The 18,304-nt window shown below is 44.9% G+C and overlaps 1 protein-coding gene and 1 long non-coding RNA gene across 2 annotated transcripts; both read right to left on the bottom strand.

Moving 5' to 3' along the window:
* Positions 1–1,019: 1,019 nt before the first annotated feature.
* On the bottom strand, positions 1,020–7,250 carry LOC128852115 (uncharacterized). Its single transcript, XR_008449742.1, has 3 exons — positions 7,150–7,250; positions 6,960–7,023; positions 1,020–1,769 (listed from the first exon to the last, which is right to left on the bottom strand). It is a non-coding gene; the product is annotated as an uncharacterized LOC128852115 (long non-coding RNA).
* A 5,386-nt stretch (positions 7,251–12,636) lies between these two features.
* LOC104066445 (uncharacterized) lies at positions 12,637–18,304 on the bottom strand. Its single transcript, XM_009569042.2, has 7 exons — positions 18,260–18,304; positions 17,079–17,331; positions 16,310–16,369; positions 15,549–15,680; positions 14,174–14,320; positions 13,259–13,319; positions 12,637–13,073 (listed from the first exon to the last, which is right to left on the bottom strand). Exons 2-7 carry the CDS (start codon positions 17,241–17,243, stop codon positions 12,970–12,972), a joined length of 669 nt encoding a protein of 222 aa, XP_009567337.2. The 5' UTR covers positions 17,244–17,331; positions 18,260–18,304; the 3' UTR covers positions 12,637–12,969.

The following is an 18,304-nucleotide window of genomic DNA, read 5'->3' as shown; positions in this document are numbered from 1 at the left end:
GGGTTTTCTCTGCTATTCTTCTCTTAGCGTCAGACTCACGTTCAGAAATAAAAGCTCTCAACTTTACAGGCAGGTGGGACTTTTTTGTTATGTCAAAAGACAGGCTTGCATGTTGCCGTGTGTGTATGCATGTGCACACGTGCAGCAAGACTTCAATTGCAATCAAGCTGGATTTTGGTAATTATCATAGCCCTTTTCCCCACAAATAAATTCTCAAATGATTTGTGTTCTATACCATTTCACTACTGTCCTAGTAATGTTCCTCTTCCAAGTCCACACTTCCTAGAGTATTTAAAAAGAAAAAGGTAAAACACCTCTTGGAGATGTTTTGCATCTATAAACGCGATTGCACAGCTCACATGGGCTCTTAAGAATGTGTTTATTAAATGTGTATACCTTGTGCTTTTGGAGCCTGGGCCTGCCCAGGAGGGATCACCAATGGCGTGACATGGTTGTGAGCACTCGTCCTAGATTGACACGAGCTATTTCATCAAGCTGCTTAGGAAGGAAGTGACTTTCTACATAGCAAGGCAAGAGGCCGACATACAAACTCTAGATGTGTCCTCATATTCATGTGTATACATACTTGCTGTGCCTTAGGGTTTTCTTGGGTATTTTTCATGTCTCATCTCATGCATCCTTTGTGACGCTGTAGCTAAGAACCGTCAAAATACATGGCGTTTTAGTGTATGCTGTAATCTCTGCAAAGCAAAAAATGACTGATCCAATAAAAGGTCTAAAGTACATAGTCATTAAGGAATTTGAAAAATTAAATAGCTTCACCCTTGTAATTTTTGTGGCTTCATAAACCAATGATTTTACGAGACAGCTTTCCAGATGTGGTGAGAATAGATAAAGAGCCCTAAGGAAAGTAGTGTCTTTCACTTTTATCTTACTTGATTTCTAAAATATAGCTTAATGATCTAAAAATCAGGTAAGCTCCGACTTTGAGGGAAGGGAGTAATATGAGAGTTCATACCAGGATTAAGGGAGAGGCAGCCTTACCTCTGACCTTTGCCATCCTTACTGGTGACTCTGGGGCTTTCCAACCTGGAGTCGGTAAAGATGAACAGCAGAAAAACCACTAGTAACTGTTCTCCCTTAGGCAGCGCAGCTCTGCACAAAGACAAACCTGCTCAGTGTAATGCCTGCCTATGGCTTTGGTCACTCTTGGACGCAAACCTGCTGGTTTTTCTTTGTCTCCCATGCATGCAAAAAACGCATGCAGATGAAAAAATAGAGCCACGAGTTATTTTAAAGTAATAGTAATGTTACTTTTTAAATGGCAGTCTGGTTTTCTAGACAAATCGACAAAACCTGACATATAATCATAAATCTAAAGTTGCAAATAACATTAGAAATTGGCATTATTCTTGGACTCGACAATAAAAAATTGCTGGTTTGCTTTTGACGGGGTGTTTATTCCACTCTGTTGACACCGGAGGCCTCTTTTTCATCCAGCTGAATGGCATCATCAGTGAGGGCTGTGAAGTGACATTGAGAGGGAGAGAATTGCTGCTGCTTTCCACTGAATTTCTGGGACTCCCTGGGCTCTGCACAGCCTCCCAGCTGCAACACCAGCATCACCGAGGCTGACACCTATTGAAGCACTGGCTGAAGGCACCTCCTTGTACTTCAGAAAGATATTTCCAGAGCCCAAAGGAGGGCATGTAAAAGCTGCTGGCCATTCAAGGACACTCGCTGAGGCCCATAATCCTGCTCCGTGCAAGTATCTGCATGTATTGTTTTCTGCCTTTGCTGAGTCACCTCTGGTTAATGAGAACCCAGAATAATACAATACTTAGCTAATCATTTTAAATGAATGAAAAGCACGTTTCCCAGCGATACCAATGATCATGTCAAGAGACTCCTAATCCTCTCCCTGTCCTGTGGTTCTCACCCCTGAAAAACAACCTGGAATTGATAGGGGGTGAGTGAGGCGTGGGGACTACAGTATAGGGATGCTCATTATAGAATAGTTTGGATTGGAAGGGACCTTAAAGATCGTCCAGTTCCAACTCCCCTGCCATGGGCAGGGACACATCCCACTGGATCAGGCTGTCCAATACCACATCCAACCTGGCCTTGAACACTTCCAGGGATGGGGCAGCCACAAATTCCCTGGGGAACCTGTGCCAGAGGTGTGGTGTATCGCTGCAACCAAGAGCAAGAATGTCAGTCAGAGTCTCAAGGGAAGCAGGCTGAGTAGTGCACATCCTGTTTGACTGTACTGGTACCAGCAGACGCGGTTCAGGCTTGGGCTGTACTCCCCTCAGCTCAGAAGGTGACCCAGCAGACGAGCACATGGTGTTTAACAGCTGTGCTGCACCCTCCTTCTCCTCCTTTGGGTTTGTGGGTTTTTTGAGGGGTAGCAAAACTTGCAACTCACTTTACCATCAGATGTATGACAGCTGATATTGCCAGTATCAAACACTGAAAAAGAAGTAGCCTTTTCTCTCTTCACCAGAATTAATTGTAATAACACTAGCTTTGAAATAAATGGGCCATCTTAAAAAAGAAAAGGTGAGAGGGTGCGTATTTCAAATAGCTGTTTGCTTGCATCTGATTTTGAAACCTGTAGGGTGCACTTGGGTCTCACAGTCTGTATTTCCATTAAGAGATGGAGTTTGAAAACAGCCTGGGCTTGCACATTTCAAAACAACAAAACCCCCTCCAGAATCTTCACGCAGCTACTTGCTCCCAGAGAATCAAGGAAAAACAACTATATTTGACAACACTGAAGAGCTCAAGGGGGCTCTCTCTCTGCTTTTGTCTGCCCATCATAATCCAGCTCTCCGTAGAGTCGGTTCACATCAGCTCCCGGTTTAGAACAAGTAACTGCCTTCATACCACTGCGAGCTGAAAGCAGCAGCCCTGCCTCTGTGTTTGAGAATAAAAGCAGTACATTAGATAGTCAGATCTTCATTTTGGAAGATAACGGTGAGGCTTTTTTCTTTTTACTGATATTAAGACTTAGATTTAGACTAGACATAAGGAGGGAATTCTTCATGATGAGGGTGGTGAGTCCCTGGCACAGGTTCCCAGGGAAGCTGTGGCTGCCCCATCCCTGGAGGTGTTCAAGGCCAGGCTGGACGGGGCTTTGAGCAACCTGCTCCAGTGGGATGTGTCCCTGCCCATGGCAGGGGGTGGAACTGGATGAGCTTTAAGTTTCTTTCCAATCCAAACCATTCTATTATCCTATGATTAATATTTTTCTGGAGGCATATACAGAGTACCCATAAGCATTGTCCTTCTAACAGCTTAAAAGCTCCTTTTTAAATAGACTTTCTGTTTCAGGTGCTGCCAAACCCCTGAAAAACAGAGAAGTGCTGCACAGATATGGACACAAGCACACAAAATCACAATCATAAATCACAATAATGTGGAGCTAATGGAGCTTGTGTGATTACTTTCTATATTTCTCATATACACACATATGCACGCACACACATGCACGTGTTCATACACAGAGGGATATTAACGAAAAGGGAAGAAGAAAATGATGCGAGTGTGAGCATATGAAAAGTAAGAGTCATGAGACCGTGATCTTACCTCAGTACTTCCTTTTTTTATGATATTTTTCACTGTTTGCATTGCCTCTTTGAAAAGGTCACAGGCAGAAAAAGGCTCTCTTGTGAGGCAATACGTTAAATTCCCTCTTAATGAATATTTTTAGTTATCTACTTTTAAAAAACATCATACTGTGTATCTGAATCACGTATTGTAGAGCAGAGGCTGTGTTTCAAGACCATTATTCCAAGTGCCCCACCTGACTTTTGGTTGTCCCTTAGCCTGCAAACCCCTGGAGCTAGAGAGGCTTTCCTTCAGCTCTCTTGTTTTCCTCCCTCCCTGTGTGGCTGCAGGTAATGTGCAGCCTTCATCAAGGGGGGAAAAAAATTAACTGAAACTTAGTGCTGCTGAAGGAAGCTGGCAGAGGACAAGTTCAAGAACAATTACATTGTCTTTTACGCGCCACTGGAAGCCCTGGCCATGGGATGGTGCGACTACTAGGATTTTATGAAGGTTTAGGAAAAATTTGTACACGCGAAGGGAAGAGAATTTGGTTTTGCCTGTTTCTAAATGAGTGGGAGAGGAGCTCGAAGCTACAAGCGGTTGGTGGTAGAGCAGAGGAACATGTGTTATGTGCTGACCCTGCACTTACCCTTCTTCCTAAGCCTCTGGATGGGGGGATTCTGGGGGGCTTTGACCATGCTCTCCAGCACCCGCCCATCCAGAGGACATCCCTCTGCCCTGCCTCATCTGCCTATGCCCGTCCTGCCAAGGCTGACATCCCTCCCCACAGCAGGATGAACAGGCTCTGTTTAGGGGCACTGAAATAAGGTGAAGGTGTGGATTGATGTTCTTGGCTGCTCTCAGGTAGAACCCCGGTCACCCTGACACTCCGCACACCCACCCCTCTGCAGGAAAACGCAAACTGCTGTGAGGACGTGGTGTTCTTGTCCTTCGTAGTCCTCTGTCCCCCCCGCTTTGCTTATTCCAAGAAGGATACATGATAAGAATAAGATTAAACTGACTCTAAAATACACGCAACAGCTTTTCCATTTACTTCAAGATACTTTTAACCCACTCACAAATCAGAGACAACGAAGGGCTCCTGACTTCAGCAAATAAAGATTCAGCTGCAGATAAAATAGTAACATTCGCTAATCAGAGGGAGTTTTCAAGTTCCTGTATGTGATTACTCACCCTCATGACTACCACAAAGTACTAACTTCAATATCGAGCTGACAGCTGAGTCACTGGTGCTGCTGTTGAAAAGCACAGTGCTGGCAGACCTTGGGATTGTCTGCCAAGCCTTGCGAGGGTTGTGCTTTTCTCAAGTTGGGACTGAAGATAAACAATTAGTTTTAAAAGTTTCAGCTCTCATTAAACAGCTGGTTTTCATTTCTATGTAGGGCAATAAATATATGATATATGTTTTATAGGTATAAAATGATGCCCAGAAAATATGTATATTCATATATAAAAATAGCAGTATGATGATAAGCATGTGTATTTTGGCATCAAAATCCACCACAGTATAAAAAGGATATAAAGCTACTGGAAGGTGTCCAGAGGAGGCCATAGGGTTGGTGAAGGGGTTAGAGGGGAAGCCAAATGAGGAGCAGCTAAAGTCACTTGGTCTGTTCAGCCTGGAGAAGAGGAGGCTGAGGGGAGACCTCGTTGCTGTCTACAGCTTCCTCGTGAGGGGAGGAGGAGGAGAAGGCGCTGATCTCTCTCCTGAGCAATAATAGGAGCTGAGGGAATGTCAGGAAGATGTGCCAGCGTTAGGTTGGACGTTAGAAAAAGGTTCTTCATCCACAGGGTGGTGGAGCACTGGAACACCTTCCCAGGGAAGCACTCATGGTGCCAAGCCTGACAATATTCCAGAAGCATTTGGCCAATGCCCTCAGACACATGAATATTGGAATCCTCTGCAGGGACAGGAGTTGGACTCAATGATCTTTGTCCGTCCCTTCCAACTCAGGACATTCTATGATTCTAGGACTCCTGCCACTTTTTCTGCTAGGTGGCAGCTCCAAAAAAAGCTTCTAAACGCCCCTGACCAGAAGGAGCTGCCCAAAAGGCTCCTAAACCACCCCGGGTGCAGCCCAACACGCAAAGCCTGGCTGGTGCCAGCAAGGCAGGACAAGGAGATTCGCTGGCTGAGTATAAACACTATACATACAGTAACCAACATTGAATAAAAAAAAATGTGACGAGTGTATTTAAAAACAGATAGTGGACAGAAACCAGACCATACATCATGAAATATACACTGAAGTTGTTGGTTATTTTGTTTTCTGAAGACTATGTATAAATGTCATGTCAATTAAAGAGAACACAGAATAATTCTGGTGGCATCAAAGCTGTAACTACCAAAACCCCCTACGTTATTGCAACAGACATATTAAACAAAGTGTAAGTGAAACTATGCGGCTTTACAGCGTGTTTCAATTAGCTCTCCCCAAAGAAGGGCAGGACAAAGCAGTTGCTGTCTTTACAGAAAAGCTTCCAGGGAAGGCTGGGAGATGCTGCTTGCTTTGACAGACTCTCCCTTCTCAAGCCAGAGTTAAGTCCAAGGACATTTCCCCATGCCTGTACACTGTTAGTGCTGGAGAATGATCGAATATCTTGGGTTGGAAGGAACCTGGAAGTATCAAGAAATCATGCAGACTGACTGCAAAATGTGTGTGCTGTGCTCTGGTTACATTAGGTGGGTTTTCTGCTGACTATCAGGAAAAAAAGAAAAGAAAACCTTCCTCGTTTCAGCTGCAGACCGATAGCACTTTCTGTTTTCAGACTAATTCTGTATTTTGATTGATTACTACTACTCCCAACCTTTCTGGGCTCTCCTCCTTACCTGGCAGCTAGGAGTATGTTTCCAGCAGCCAGCCCAGGAGGCTGATGCAAGAAACTGCTGCGTGAGAGCAAAGGCTCTGGGGAGAAAGTCTTGATATAGCAAGCCAGATAATTCTTTTGGTGTCAACCAGTACCATTGTGTAGTAAATGCCCGATGCATTTTCTTTAAAAATCAAGAACTCTCTTTTCCTGGAGTCAATCCCCACTCAAAATATTTTGAGCCAGTTAATCAAAGAATCGTAGAACGTTTGGGTTGGAAGGGACCTTAAAGATCATCCTGTTGCAACCCCTGTGCCATGGGCAGGGACACCTCCCACTGGACCAGGCTGCTCAAAGCCCCAACCAGCCTGGCCTTGAATACCTCCAGGGAGCACACAAACCTGCATTTTTACTTTTTTTTTAATGCTCTGCCTTCTCACTGCCTTTTGCCAGCAAAGGGGAAAGAGATTTGTGTCCTGCAAAGCTGACTGCATTCCACTGCCCTGACCCTGAGGACCAACAGCCCAGCAGCACATGGGAGGAACTGCACCAGCCGTAGGATCTAGAGCTTGCGAACTGCCTGAGGGGTGAGGAGCAGTGAGACTAAACTCACGTACTGGCAGCAAACAGTGTCCAGCGCGTGTCACATCAGTTTGAAAGCATTCGTATTACTCAGTGTGGCTGGAAAAAAAAAAAAAGCTATCAATCATTCCCATCAGAGGGTGCGATGTGAAGCGCTGGGTTACAAGACTAGAAGTGAAGTTACGAAAAAAAAAAACCTAAACAAGCCAGTTGTCAAAAATGTACCTGAAACTGTTCTCTGATCCTCATGGTGATGAAGATCCCTTCTCTTCCTCTCCTCCCCCAGCACCTTCTAGCCCCTTCTGTGGAGGAAACAGCTGCAGCAACCACTTTGCCCTTAGTTGAATGTTAACCTGCAGAACCAGCTTCCCTGATTAACCTTCTGATTACGCCCTCTGATTAACTGCTGCCTGCTACTGATGGTGCCCTGCTAATTAGAGAGCCTGCTTTCGGTTTTTACAGCCCAGGGATTTTGTGTGTCTTGCCCTGGGCATCAGGGAGTAAGGCAACATTTTCCTGAGCTTATTCAAGACAGAAAAACATTTTCGGATATAAATGTCTTTGATACAAATAATAGTAAGGCAAGATGGGTGTGAAATGCTTGTTGTCCGTATGGTTCAGTCCTGCAGGACCACATAACCGGGGTCTGTAACCCACATCAAAAGCAAGGTGTTTATGCCCTGCTTGCAGGCTGCTCGGGTTGGACAGGCAGAGGAAGAAGTTTCTAGTACACCCCAGAAAAAAACTGGAGTTTTTGGCCTCAAGGAGCTCCGAGGCATCTTTGCATCTCTTATTCCTCTACAAAATGCTGTGTGATTTGCATTTCTTTAGCGGTAGAAGCCTCAAGTGCTTGTAAATAAGCTGCAGCACCTGTGTGTTTTGCAGGATGTTTCTCTGCAGAACAGGATCTAATCCCAGGTGGAACTTGGAATTCTTAGTTTCCCCCCCTGGGCTTCATTTGCACTATTGTGCAGACACTGTGCTGAGGTGTACCCACTGCCACGCCCAACCCTCGGCACAGAAGGACGTGTGCAACTGTACGTCGCTCCAGCAGCCAAGGGGAAGGACCCAGGGATGTTGGCTTTGTTCCTGGGATCTTGCCAATGAGGAAAAGTCCGTGAGGAACGAATGTCTCCATTTCTACCACAGGTGCTATGGATATGTTTTGCATAATAAATGAAAAAAAATCCATCTGACTTCTACAGGCAAAAGCTGGGGGTGACGCAAACCATGAAATGTTCCTGGAGATACTGGCAGGCTCTGGGAAGGCACCGTAACCAGCATGTGGCATGTGGAAGAGGCTACTAAATATAGCTCTGGATGCTGTGATCAGGAATATATTTTCAGCGATGCTAACCAATTAGAGGGTGTGACATTAAACTGGTAGACAGTTCCCCCCAATTTCCGTATTATAGCTGTTTCTTTTCTAGAAACTCTCCTTTTGTAGAGAAGAAGTGCTGAAATTGTGTGTCTCCAAGTAATCTTAGGCACTGGTATTGTAACAGTGATGCTGGGAAAGACCACAAAAAGCTGATTAGGACAAAGAAATATGACTATCAAGGGTTTTATAGCTGCGACTGAATCAATTATATACATTTTTACTTTAGCGATATCATAAAGCGTGTTTCTCTTTTACACACTTGTATTTCTATATATGCTGTTAAGGGTATTTCCTGTAGCCCAAATAGTATCTGCCACACACGCAGAGGTTTGCTGGTCCCTAAACACCGCTGACTGGATGCTTTCAAAGCTGGCTGGGAGGAAAAGGCCAAGTACTCACCTTGTGCACCAGAGCCGAGCCAGGAAAGCCTGACCTGCTTTAGCTGCGTTTGCACCAGCCCTGCACGGGACAGCTGCTGATTTCATACCCTCGCCAGTAACTCCTCATTTCAGGAGTTATCATTCCAAGCTGATGGAAATGGTCCTTCATTTGAACATGGACTAATGATGTTTATTCTCTGCATGCTTGCAATAAAATGAGGGATGGAGCACGAGGGTTCTGAGGAGCTGATGAAGGAACTGGGGTTGTTCAGCCTATAGAAAAGGAGGCTGAGGGGAGACCTTGTCACTGTCTACAACTGCCTGAAGGGAGGATGTAGTGAGGTGGGTGCTGGGCTCTTCTCCCAAGTAACAAGTGAAAAGATAAGAGGAAATGGCCTCAAGTTGCACCAAGGGATGTTCAGATCAGGTATTAGGAAAAACTTCTTCACTGAAGGGGTGTGAGGCTGCCCTGGGAAGTGAGTGAGTCACCATCCGTGGATGTGTTTTAAAAGACGGGTAGGCAAGGTGCTCAGGGATAGGGTTTAGTAGTGGACAGATACAGTTGGACTCCATCTCAAAGGTCTTTTCCCACCAAATGATTCTGCGATTCTATGAAAATCAAGTTGTTCTGTTCAGCCAACAGTTCAATATATCATAGAATCACAGAATCACCAGGTTGGAAAAGACCTCTTGGGTCATTGAATCCAACCATCCTATACTGTAATGACTCGTTACAGAATAGTATTTCTGGATGGAACTGTAGTTTCCACCCAGAAACGACGCAGTGGCTGAACAGTGCTTTACAGCAACAAACTACTTCTAGCAAGTTTCTCCCTTCAAAAGCAAAATACGTTTTAGACTAAAGCAGAATCAAAGCCACGCTGCCATAGATATTAGCAATGACAATAACCTGTCAGGGAACGTTACTTTCTTTTAATGTACAAGAACAGCAGTTTATGTTAATCAAGGAGAAAAAAATACTCCAACATTTCATCAAACTGTTTGGAGTTGTGGCAGAAGCATCCAAGGATGAGGAAACCAGTCATGCTTAGTGCTTTGATGCTTGCTGTCAGGTACTATAGCGGGGGGAAAGGCACAGCATCTCTTTTTGAATTACGATGTTGTAGATTACTGTATTAAAGGCCAACAATGTAAAAAGGCAGTCAAATGTAGTCAGGTTTAAGTAGAAAGTGGATTCTATAGTTAGTGGTTCTGGCGCTACCATTTTTGAATTTTTTAATTAACTATTTTTGCTCCAGCTCATACCAAAGCAAGTAGGAAAACCTCAGGAATATAAAGACTGAAAACTTCAGATTAAACCCTTCTTATCCGAGGTCTGTTCAATCCCAATTTTTCTTATAATTATTGCATTGCAGGTGAAACCTATCTACTTACAAAGTTTAATTTTATTTAAGCCTTGCTAGAGCGAACAAAGCTGAGTTGCTGCTTACAGTGTTGTGCTTTCTTTCCCCAGGAGAGATCTAATGTAGCTAAAAGAGGATGGCACTCAGCATGAAGGTGCCAGCAGACTTTTGCGGCCACTACTTCATCTCTGGCCTTCCGCAGCGTAGTGTTGGCCAGCTCGGCAGCCGCAACGACTGCGCTACGTCTCTCCTGGGCGGTGACGTGGGCAGCTCAGTCACAGGCAGCTCCAGAACCATAGTTTAATGCAAACGAACAAGCAGATGCACCTGACAATGACTCTTCTCTTGGCTTCGAACAGATTTCTGTATACGCAGCCTGATAACAACCCCTTAAGCAGGATTAAACTACAGGATGAAATGGCTTGAAATGAATGCATTTTAGTAGTGCAAGTAAAATTGAGTGTTGTTGGTTTTCTGCCTACATTTCAACTGGAAGCAGCTAGCAAAAAGCCATAAAGCAGCTCTAAGAATAGAGCACGTCTTCTCTGGGGCAGTGCTTTTTTTGGTACAAAGATCTCTAAATCCAACGTATGGCAGTAAAGGCTGTATGGTGGATCAGTTTTACAAAGACAAGCAGCACTTCCCAGGCTAGTTTCAGTGATTTAGAAGTTGGATACCTCTAAATGGACACACACAATGACACCACCTGTGTTTTGGTTGGTGTAGGCAAATACATAAAAGGTGTGTAGAGCCAAATCCAGACAGAATTTTGCTGCTCTTGGCATGTAGGCAAACTTCCAGTTGCCTGAGAAGGACCTGCAGCCCTGAGGGATCAGAGCAGTTTCCCGGACACACAGGGAGTGATATGTGACCAGACAAGAGCTCTGGAGGGAGGAGGAGGTTAGGTCTGCTCTTATGACCTGAGTACCTTCCTTTATAGTCCCAGTCATTATCAATTTTAATGGTTAATGGTTTAATGGTTTAATGGTCAGTAGGGGAAGCACCTGGTAGGCACCTTGTGTACAAACAGATGCTGGAGCCCCCTACGATTTCCATATGCAATTAAGGGTGTTTTTCTGTTTGAGATTACAGCTAAAGGTGTGAAACATCTGCGAATATAAACTCTTCAAAATTTGAAGATGTTTAGTTAGTTTCACAAATAGCTTAATAGAAACTAACTGTCCGTCCCTTCACTCCGCCAACCCCAGGGGGCCGGGGAGACAGGACTTGCTAACTTGCATATGCTAAAATTAATTGCATGCTGTATTGCTATTATTTATGATGTAGCTTTGCCGAGCTATTGTGAAACCAAAGGCATTTTAAATGCACACGTGACAGTCATGAACTCCAAGAACAGAGCACAGTGATAGGACGAAGGGTAACAGTTTTAAGCTGAAAGAGGGGTGATTTAGATGAGAAGAAATGTTTTACTGTGAGGGTGGTGAGGCACTGGCACAGGTTGCCCAGAGAAGTGGTGGCTGCCCCGTCCCTGAAGGTGTTCAAGGCCAGGCTGGATGGGGCTTTGAGCAGCCTGATCCGGTGGGAGATGTCCCTGCCCATGGCAGGGGACTTGGAAGTAGAAGATCTTTAAGATCCCTCCCAACCCAAATCATTCCATGACTATGACTGTCTCGTATTTTGCTGCACAGTCCTTTCATCAGGGGAAGGTTTTCATTTAGGTGTCTGAGTCTCTTTACTACTGAAGAAAAAGACTTCAGTCTCTAGGAAAAAAAAATGCAAAAGGCATCTTACACACTGCAAGAAGATAAATATTATCTGAGATAATTCCCACAGTGACATGCTTCATTGCAGGCATGACTTTTCCTACCACTCACAGCACTTTCTCAAGATGGGAACTTACTTTCCAAGCCCTCTTCAAATGAACGTGCTGTGTTAATCCACTCCATGGGATAAGTAATCTACCACTCTGCACTCAAGGTTTGCAGGCAAGACATTTGCTCAGCAGGCACCTCTACACCTATCTGAAAGTGAACCATAAAGTACATGCAGGAGTTTCATGCACCTCAGGAGTTCAGGGAAGTTTGCTGGAAGATGTAGTTACTCTGTCTAGAGGACCAAGATGTCCTCTAGAAAACATCCAACAGAGGACTTTGGTCTAGATCTGTAATAAATTTTAGCAGAATGTGTCCCAAAATAAGCATTTTTTAAACTTTCAGTCTCCAAAGTAGAAACAGGAAAACCTGAACTGATTTCACAGTAAGTAAATTACTCTGTAAGAGGAGATACTGCAACTTGGTTTCCCACCACTCTCTAGCATTACAAGTTAGGACTAAAACTAATTGCACCTTCACACATACCCCCATGGAATCCAGATTTTGACAGAGGTACCTGAATGGTATTGGCAAGGCTTTGTATCGTAAACTTCACCTGCCCCCATCCCTGCCAAGAGGAAGAGGAAAAGCACTCCAAAGCTCAAGAGGGTCCTTCATTGTCCTTCACTCACTATCATATCATCCAAAGAATTCGGTGGGTGAAGGGGAGAAATACAGAGAGCAGTTGGCAGGGGGAAATACTCCACAACAAATTTCTTTTAAAAATTAGTTGTATTTAATATGTGAATGCCTTAAGCTAGCACTGCTAGACAAACCGTGTGATGACATCTAAGGGAATAAAACATGATTTAAGTACAAAAGATGGAGGAAAAAAAATATGCTCACGCTTTCCAGAGGCAATGAGGTATTTTAACTGTGCAAAGTCTGAATGTCCAAAACCATCTGCAGATCTTCCCTTTTGCACTGTCATCTTTGCAAAATGTTGGGAATCCAATAGTTCTTTCTTTCTGTGTGTGTTTCTTAAAAGGCCGAGGAAAAGTGCACAACCATCTTTAGAGATGAAGAACTTCTTACATCTGTCTCACTGCATTTTGTGACTAGTAGCTTTCAAACGTTCAATCACATTTTCAAGCCATTCTGATATATGGTGGAGGTTTGGATGCATCTTCCTCTGTGTCTAAGTCCTGCGTTGGAAACCGATCTGGGAAGTCAAAAATTTTCCCTCCAGGACCTGTGTGGTGAAGGAAACAAGAAACCATTAGATCTGATATAGATGTTTGCACAAAATCCTAAGTCCCTTTTGGGTCTGAGTATTTTGGCTGTCAGGATTTTGGCCCGGAATGTAAAGTTTATTTGGGATGTTCCTTCCACATCTCTGGTGAATATCCAAATTCACGGATGGGAAGAGGTACTCACTTTGTACAGCGCAGACCATTTCCACAGCCTGATTTTGGTCCTCACTAGGTTGCAGCCATTCCTATGAATGAAACAATGACAGCAAAAAACTCATCTGCGAGTTTGATCAAAAAGATAAACAGGAACTCATTTTAAAATTCAGTGTAGTCCACTCCTTCTAATAAGATTTAGCATACATTTTTAGAGCAGCCTCACGTTACAGATTTTGTATCTCTAGTCAAGAACAGCTGCCTTGTAACCTTTGCCCACTCGCTCCCTATCAAAGTAGATGGTCGGACTTATGTGCTTTAATACAGCATCAGAATTACTCCAGGAGAGAAGTAGCTGGTATTTACTGAGCTCAGTTAGCAGAGACACAGAGCATGTATCCCATAACTTGATGTGAAGTCCTCATAAATTAGCAGTAAAATGTGGTGTTTCATCTCCCCTGGACTTCACGAACAGTAGAGGGAATATTTTTACTATTGATTTTGTGGTTCTATGGATAAAGCATCCTGGTGCTTAAGTACCAGTAGGTCTTTGTACCAGGAGCAATTCTTGATCTAAGGGTGAGAGAAGAAGGAAAATTTCTGAGAAGGAGAGCCAGAATTCATAGGAAATGGGAACACTGTAGCTTGAGCACTAACACCTTCGAAAAATGAAGATAACTTATGCTAGGTCTTACACAAGGCTGTAAATAAAACTGAGGCAGTGAAAGGAAAAATACAAAAAGTAAAAAATCCTTCCATCATCCACTTAGTTTTTTAGAATTAGCCTTGGATGACTGGGATAGAGCTGAGGTAAAGTTTAGAGAAGAAAAAGACGTCTTCTCTCCAGTTTCTTCCTCTCCCATTCGCATTCAGTACAAGCAAATGGGTGCCCTGTGCTCCACACTCTTCAGTACAAACAAATGGGTGCCCTGCGCTCCACACTCACCATCCCTGTTACGCTGTCGTAGCACGAGCAGCGTGGAAGACTCCGGCATCCCAAGTAAGCCATCGCCAGCACAACAAAAGCACTGCAGACAGATGCAGCTAACATGGCTATGTTAGCACCCTTGACTACCTTGTTGAGTACGAACCTCTGCCAGCAGAAAAGGAAACGTTAAAGACACATTCAAGAAGTTCTCCAACAAAAATATCCTAATTACTGTATGAATGCTGCGATTGCATGATAGCAGATTGATTCAGAGTTAGTGTTGTTTAAAGCTTTTCTTCTCGTGCTCTAAAGAGCAAGCCAAGTGTGAACCTCAAAAAGGAAAAGAGCAGTATTCAAGGCTTCTGAAAGACACCTATGAGGGAGTTCAGTGATAGAACACAGGGAATAGTTTTAAGCTGAAACACCAGTTGCATTTTAAGTTCAACACCAGCTTGGATGAGGCTTTGAGCAGCCTGATCCAGTGGGAGGTGTCCAGTTGGAACTGGCTGATCTTTAAGGTCCTTACTGACCCAAACCATTCCATGATTCTATGCAACAGCATCAGGCTCAGAAATAGCTCCACAATGGGTAGAAACTCAAAGAAAGCTGCTCACCGAAGACGAGAAATGTCTTCTCGCTATACTGCACCTTAGCAGCCTGACATTTTGATTCATCCTGCAATAAACTAACGAACAGCTTCATCTACTGGGAATGCTTTCACCCTCACAGGGAGCCACCACTTCTACCAGGTTTGGGGTACAAAAGGGGTAACTTATTCCTTCTTTTCAGCTTTAGTGTAGGGGAAATAATACTTGAAAAAGTACCCAGTTTTAAAGCTGACCCGTACCCACAGTAACTTTATCACCTGAGGTGCAGGCTGGATTCGAGCCTAGAAATTGCTGTTTCAAACCAGGCCAGGCTTAGGGCCAGTAAGAGCCCCTTTTCATCACCAGCACCTTGTTTGTTTTTTTTTCTGGAACATACCAAACCATTTTGAACTCAGCAACGGCACCGTAGGGTGTTCAGCCACATACCCAGCGCGTGCACCTCCAGGGACAAGCTTTAGCTCTTCTGTAGCTGCTTCTCAGACCTCACCACAACTCAGATGGATACCCAGGTGAGCTGGGCTTTAGTTTGCACCGCCCTGATACTGACCATGCTGCAGCAGCAGCCGCCAGCGGCAGGAGCCCTCCGTAGGTTTTGTGATTTTTGACCTGATACTTAACTGTAGACTCACGTGGTTCTTTTTAAACAAGTGCCCTGCTGCAGGCATTGCTTCAAACTCTCATTTCAGCACACTGTAAGTCTGGTTCTGTTTCCAAGTAATGCCTAGTAATGTTTGCAGATTAAGACAATCATATTTCCCAGCAATAAGCATAATATTGATACTTACTGTATGGATAACGTGGACTGGGGCAGAGCTCAGCTCCTCCTCTTCACCATAGTTCAGTGTGAGGGAGCTATAAACTATTACGATGAGGATGGCAACACAAGAGATTATGGAAGCAACTATCAATATGTTCACCTGTACAGAGAAGTCAAAGGAGAAAAAGAAGGGGAGCAGGAATTAAAACTATCCTCTGACAAATCAACACACACTAATACAGACCAAATGTACTCAAAGCATTGTAGCTACCAGCCTTTGACCTCCCATAAGACTAAAAAGTACCCAGTAGCAACGGCCACTCGGAATCCAAACACAGAGAAGTAAAGGTTTCCAAGATACTGAATTTCTGAGATACAATGGAGTCTCAAATCTTAACTACACATGTAAGACTTTGTTCTTGGAGATCTCTTACTTATAAATAATATCCCTCCTTGGAGTTTATTTGGCTGGAGAGACCTGCCTAGGAAAAGCAAGATAATTTATGTTTTCCGGTTTTCCTTAAAAACAGGGAGGCACACCAGAAGAGATGCTTTCAAAACCAAGCATTTTTACAGATTTTCGCTTGTTCTTATAGCCAGTGCTTTATCCTGTACCAGAAAGAGAGGTAACACTGCATGTTCTTTTTGCTTAGGGATGTAGCAGCAAGGAAATAAGCTCTCAGTCCTGCAGAAGGACTAGCTAGCTCATTCCCAACCAAAACCATTTTTGATTGCCCTGACAACATTTTGCCCCAGTCCTGTGCACCATCACCCTCTCCCCAGGCTTACAAGAACTGGATTCTTCCTCTGAGAGGAAAACAAAGCCAGGACTCCTGGGACTCCCATCACCTGCAGAACACAAAAGTGTTGGTAACTGGAAGACAAGAATAAGATTTGGCAGATAAACTAGTACAGAGCAGATGAAAGGCCCTCATTTTCAAGACTTGGATCAGAGAAACTGCTGGGTCAGAAGTGGAAAGAGAAATGCTGATTTCCTCTGTTTTCCTTCGCGGCAGCTCCTCGGGCAGGATACTACGTAAAATGCATCTTGCCTACTCGCTACCCCCATGGCAGCAACCCTCTGACTGGCTTTACGGCTCTGGCCAGATAATAAAACTGATGAAATACATCTATTTTAACTGCTGAACATGTGCACTGCTTTTCTAAGTCCTCACGCATCTCGTAGATGGAAGGCAGTTATTACTGGAAGGAGATAGGCAGCCTTGGGATGAAAGAGAACGCTTCAACACAACTCCCATGTGGTGTAACTCACTGAGGTACGAACAGCAGCATCGGGGCAATGAGCGCCACGGAGTGAAGGCGCCCATTACCCAGTAGAAATGTATTTCATTTAGCTCCTGCAGAGAAAATTCTGCTCACTCTCTCCTGCCTATACCATAAAAAGGAAATTTTTACTATCTGGGTTCAAAGCAGGAAACCAGAGAAGGGCTGGCAAGGAGTCCTGATCTCCCTCCCACCCTCAATCTAAGTACTAGTAGATAGCAGCAAGAAAAAGACCAAACCACAAAACAAAGCATAGAAAAGAGTGTAATTTTACCATTCCGGACCAAACTGGAGCTCTGGTTTTGCTGAGATGAGACTCCATTCTGAAAATGCCATCTATGAACCCGCTGACGACACACATCGTGCTGAAGGCTATCTGGAGCAGACCTAGCACCACCATATTCCTCTGGTTGAAGATGAAATACCGATAGCGATCCATTCTGCTTTGATTTCCACATAAATCTCCTCGCGGGTGGAGACTGGAAAGCAGTCCTGTCGCCCTCCAGTGAAAGGGAGAAGAGCTTTTCCTAGGCAGGAGAATCACAGAATCACCAGGTTGGAAAGGACCCACTGGATCATCGAGTCCAACCATTCCTAACACTCCCTAAACCATGTCCCTCAGCACTTCATCCACCCGTTCCTTAAACACCTCCAGGGAAGGCGACTCGACCACCTCCCTGGGCAGCCTCTGCCAGTGCCCAATGACTCTTACTGTGAAGAATTTTTTTCTGATATCCAACCTGAACCTCCCCTGATGGAGCTTCAGGCCATTCCCTCTAGTCCTGTCCCCTGTCACTTGGGAGAAGAGGCCAGCTCCCTCCTCTCCACAACCTCCTTTCAGGTAGTTGTAGAGAGCAATAAGAGAGAAAGAAGGGATAGGAGCATCAGCAGTCAGTAATCACCACCTGACAAAGGTTGGAGGCTGGGAAGGAATGTTATGGCCCTCCAGTTAAGGGGAGAAGACCTTTTCTTAGGCAGGAGAAAGAAGGGAGAGGAGCATCAGCAGTCAGCCAGCACTGACGGCAAGGGTTGGAGCACAGGGAGCTGTGGTAGGGCCGGATGACACGTTCCCGAGGGGGTACAGAGTTCATCTCTTTCTGACCGGCAGCGGTGAAGGTGAGCAAAGGTGAGTGGTCCTTGGAGAAACTCCTGCTGCTCAGCAGGTGCACAGGGCACCATTCCAGATACTTCTGGGTTGCGTTGTGCGGTCTTTGCTCCAGACCCCCCCTGCTCACCTTTGTCCATTGGGGTTTCTCTATCCCGAAAGGCGCTGGGGTTCGCTCGCCTTCGTTCTTTTAGAAGGTAAACCCCGCACCTCACTAGGAAACTGCTCCCCCGGCAGTGACCGGGACAAATGAGCCCAAGAGCGCCCCCGGGAGCTGCTACAGCCGCTGGAAGCCCCGCGGTGACCCACCCTGGTCCCCAACCTCCCTGCCCCGATCCCCCGGCACTCACCGGCGCCGCTCCCCGGCTCCGGGAAGGGACCGACAGAGCTCCGCC

Source organism: Cuculus canorus, chromosome 4 (genome assembly GCF_017976375.1).
Source record: "Cuculus canorus isolate bCucCan1 chromosome 4, bCucCan1.pri, whole genome shotgun sequence".
Classification (NCBI taxonomy): Eukaryota; Metazoa; Chordata; class Aves; order Cuculiformes; family Cuculidae; genus Cuculus; species Cuculus canorus.
Note: the sequence above shows the minus strand (reverse complement) of the source record. Positions and strands in the feature narration are given on the sequence as shown.

Bases quoted from the DNA above. Each gene is read 5' to 3' on its own strand.
- LOC104066445 (XM_009569042.2), bottom strand. From the start codon at position 17,243: ATGGATCGCTATCGGTATTTCATCTTCAACCAGAGGAATATGGTGGTG. The intron at 14,321-15,548 runs GTAAGTATCAAT...TTCTGCTGGCAG, and splicing joins CAGTCCACGTTATCCATACA to AGGTTCGTACTCAACAAGGT. The intron at 13,074-13,258 runs GTGAGTACCTCT...TTCACCACACAG, and splicing joins AATGGTCTGCGCTGTACAAA to GTCCTGGAGGGAAAATTTTT.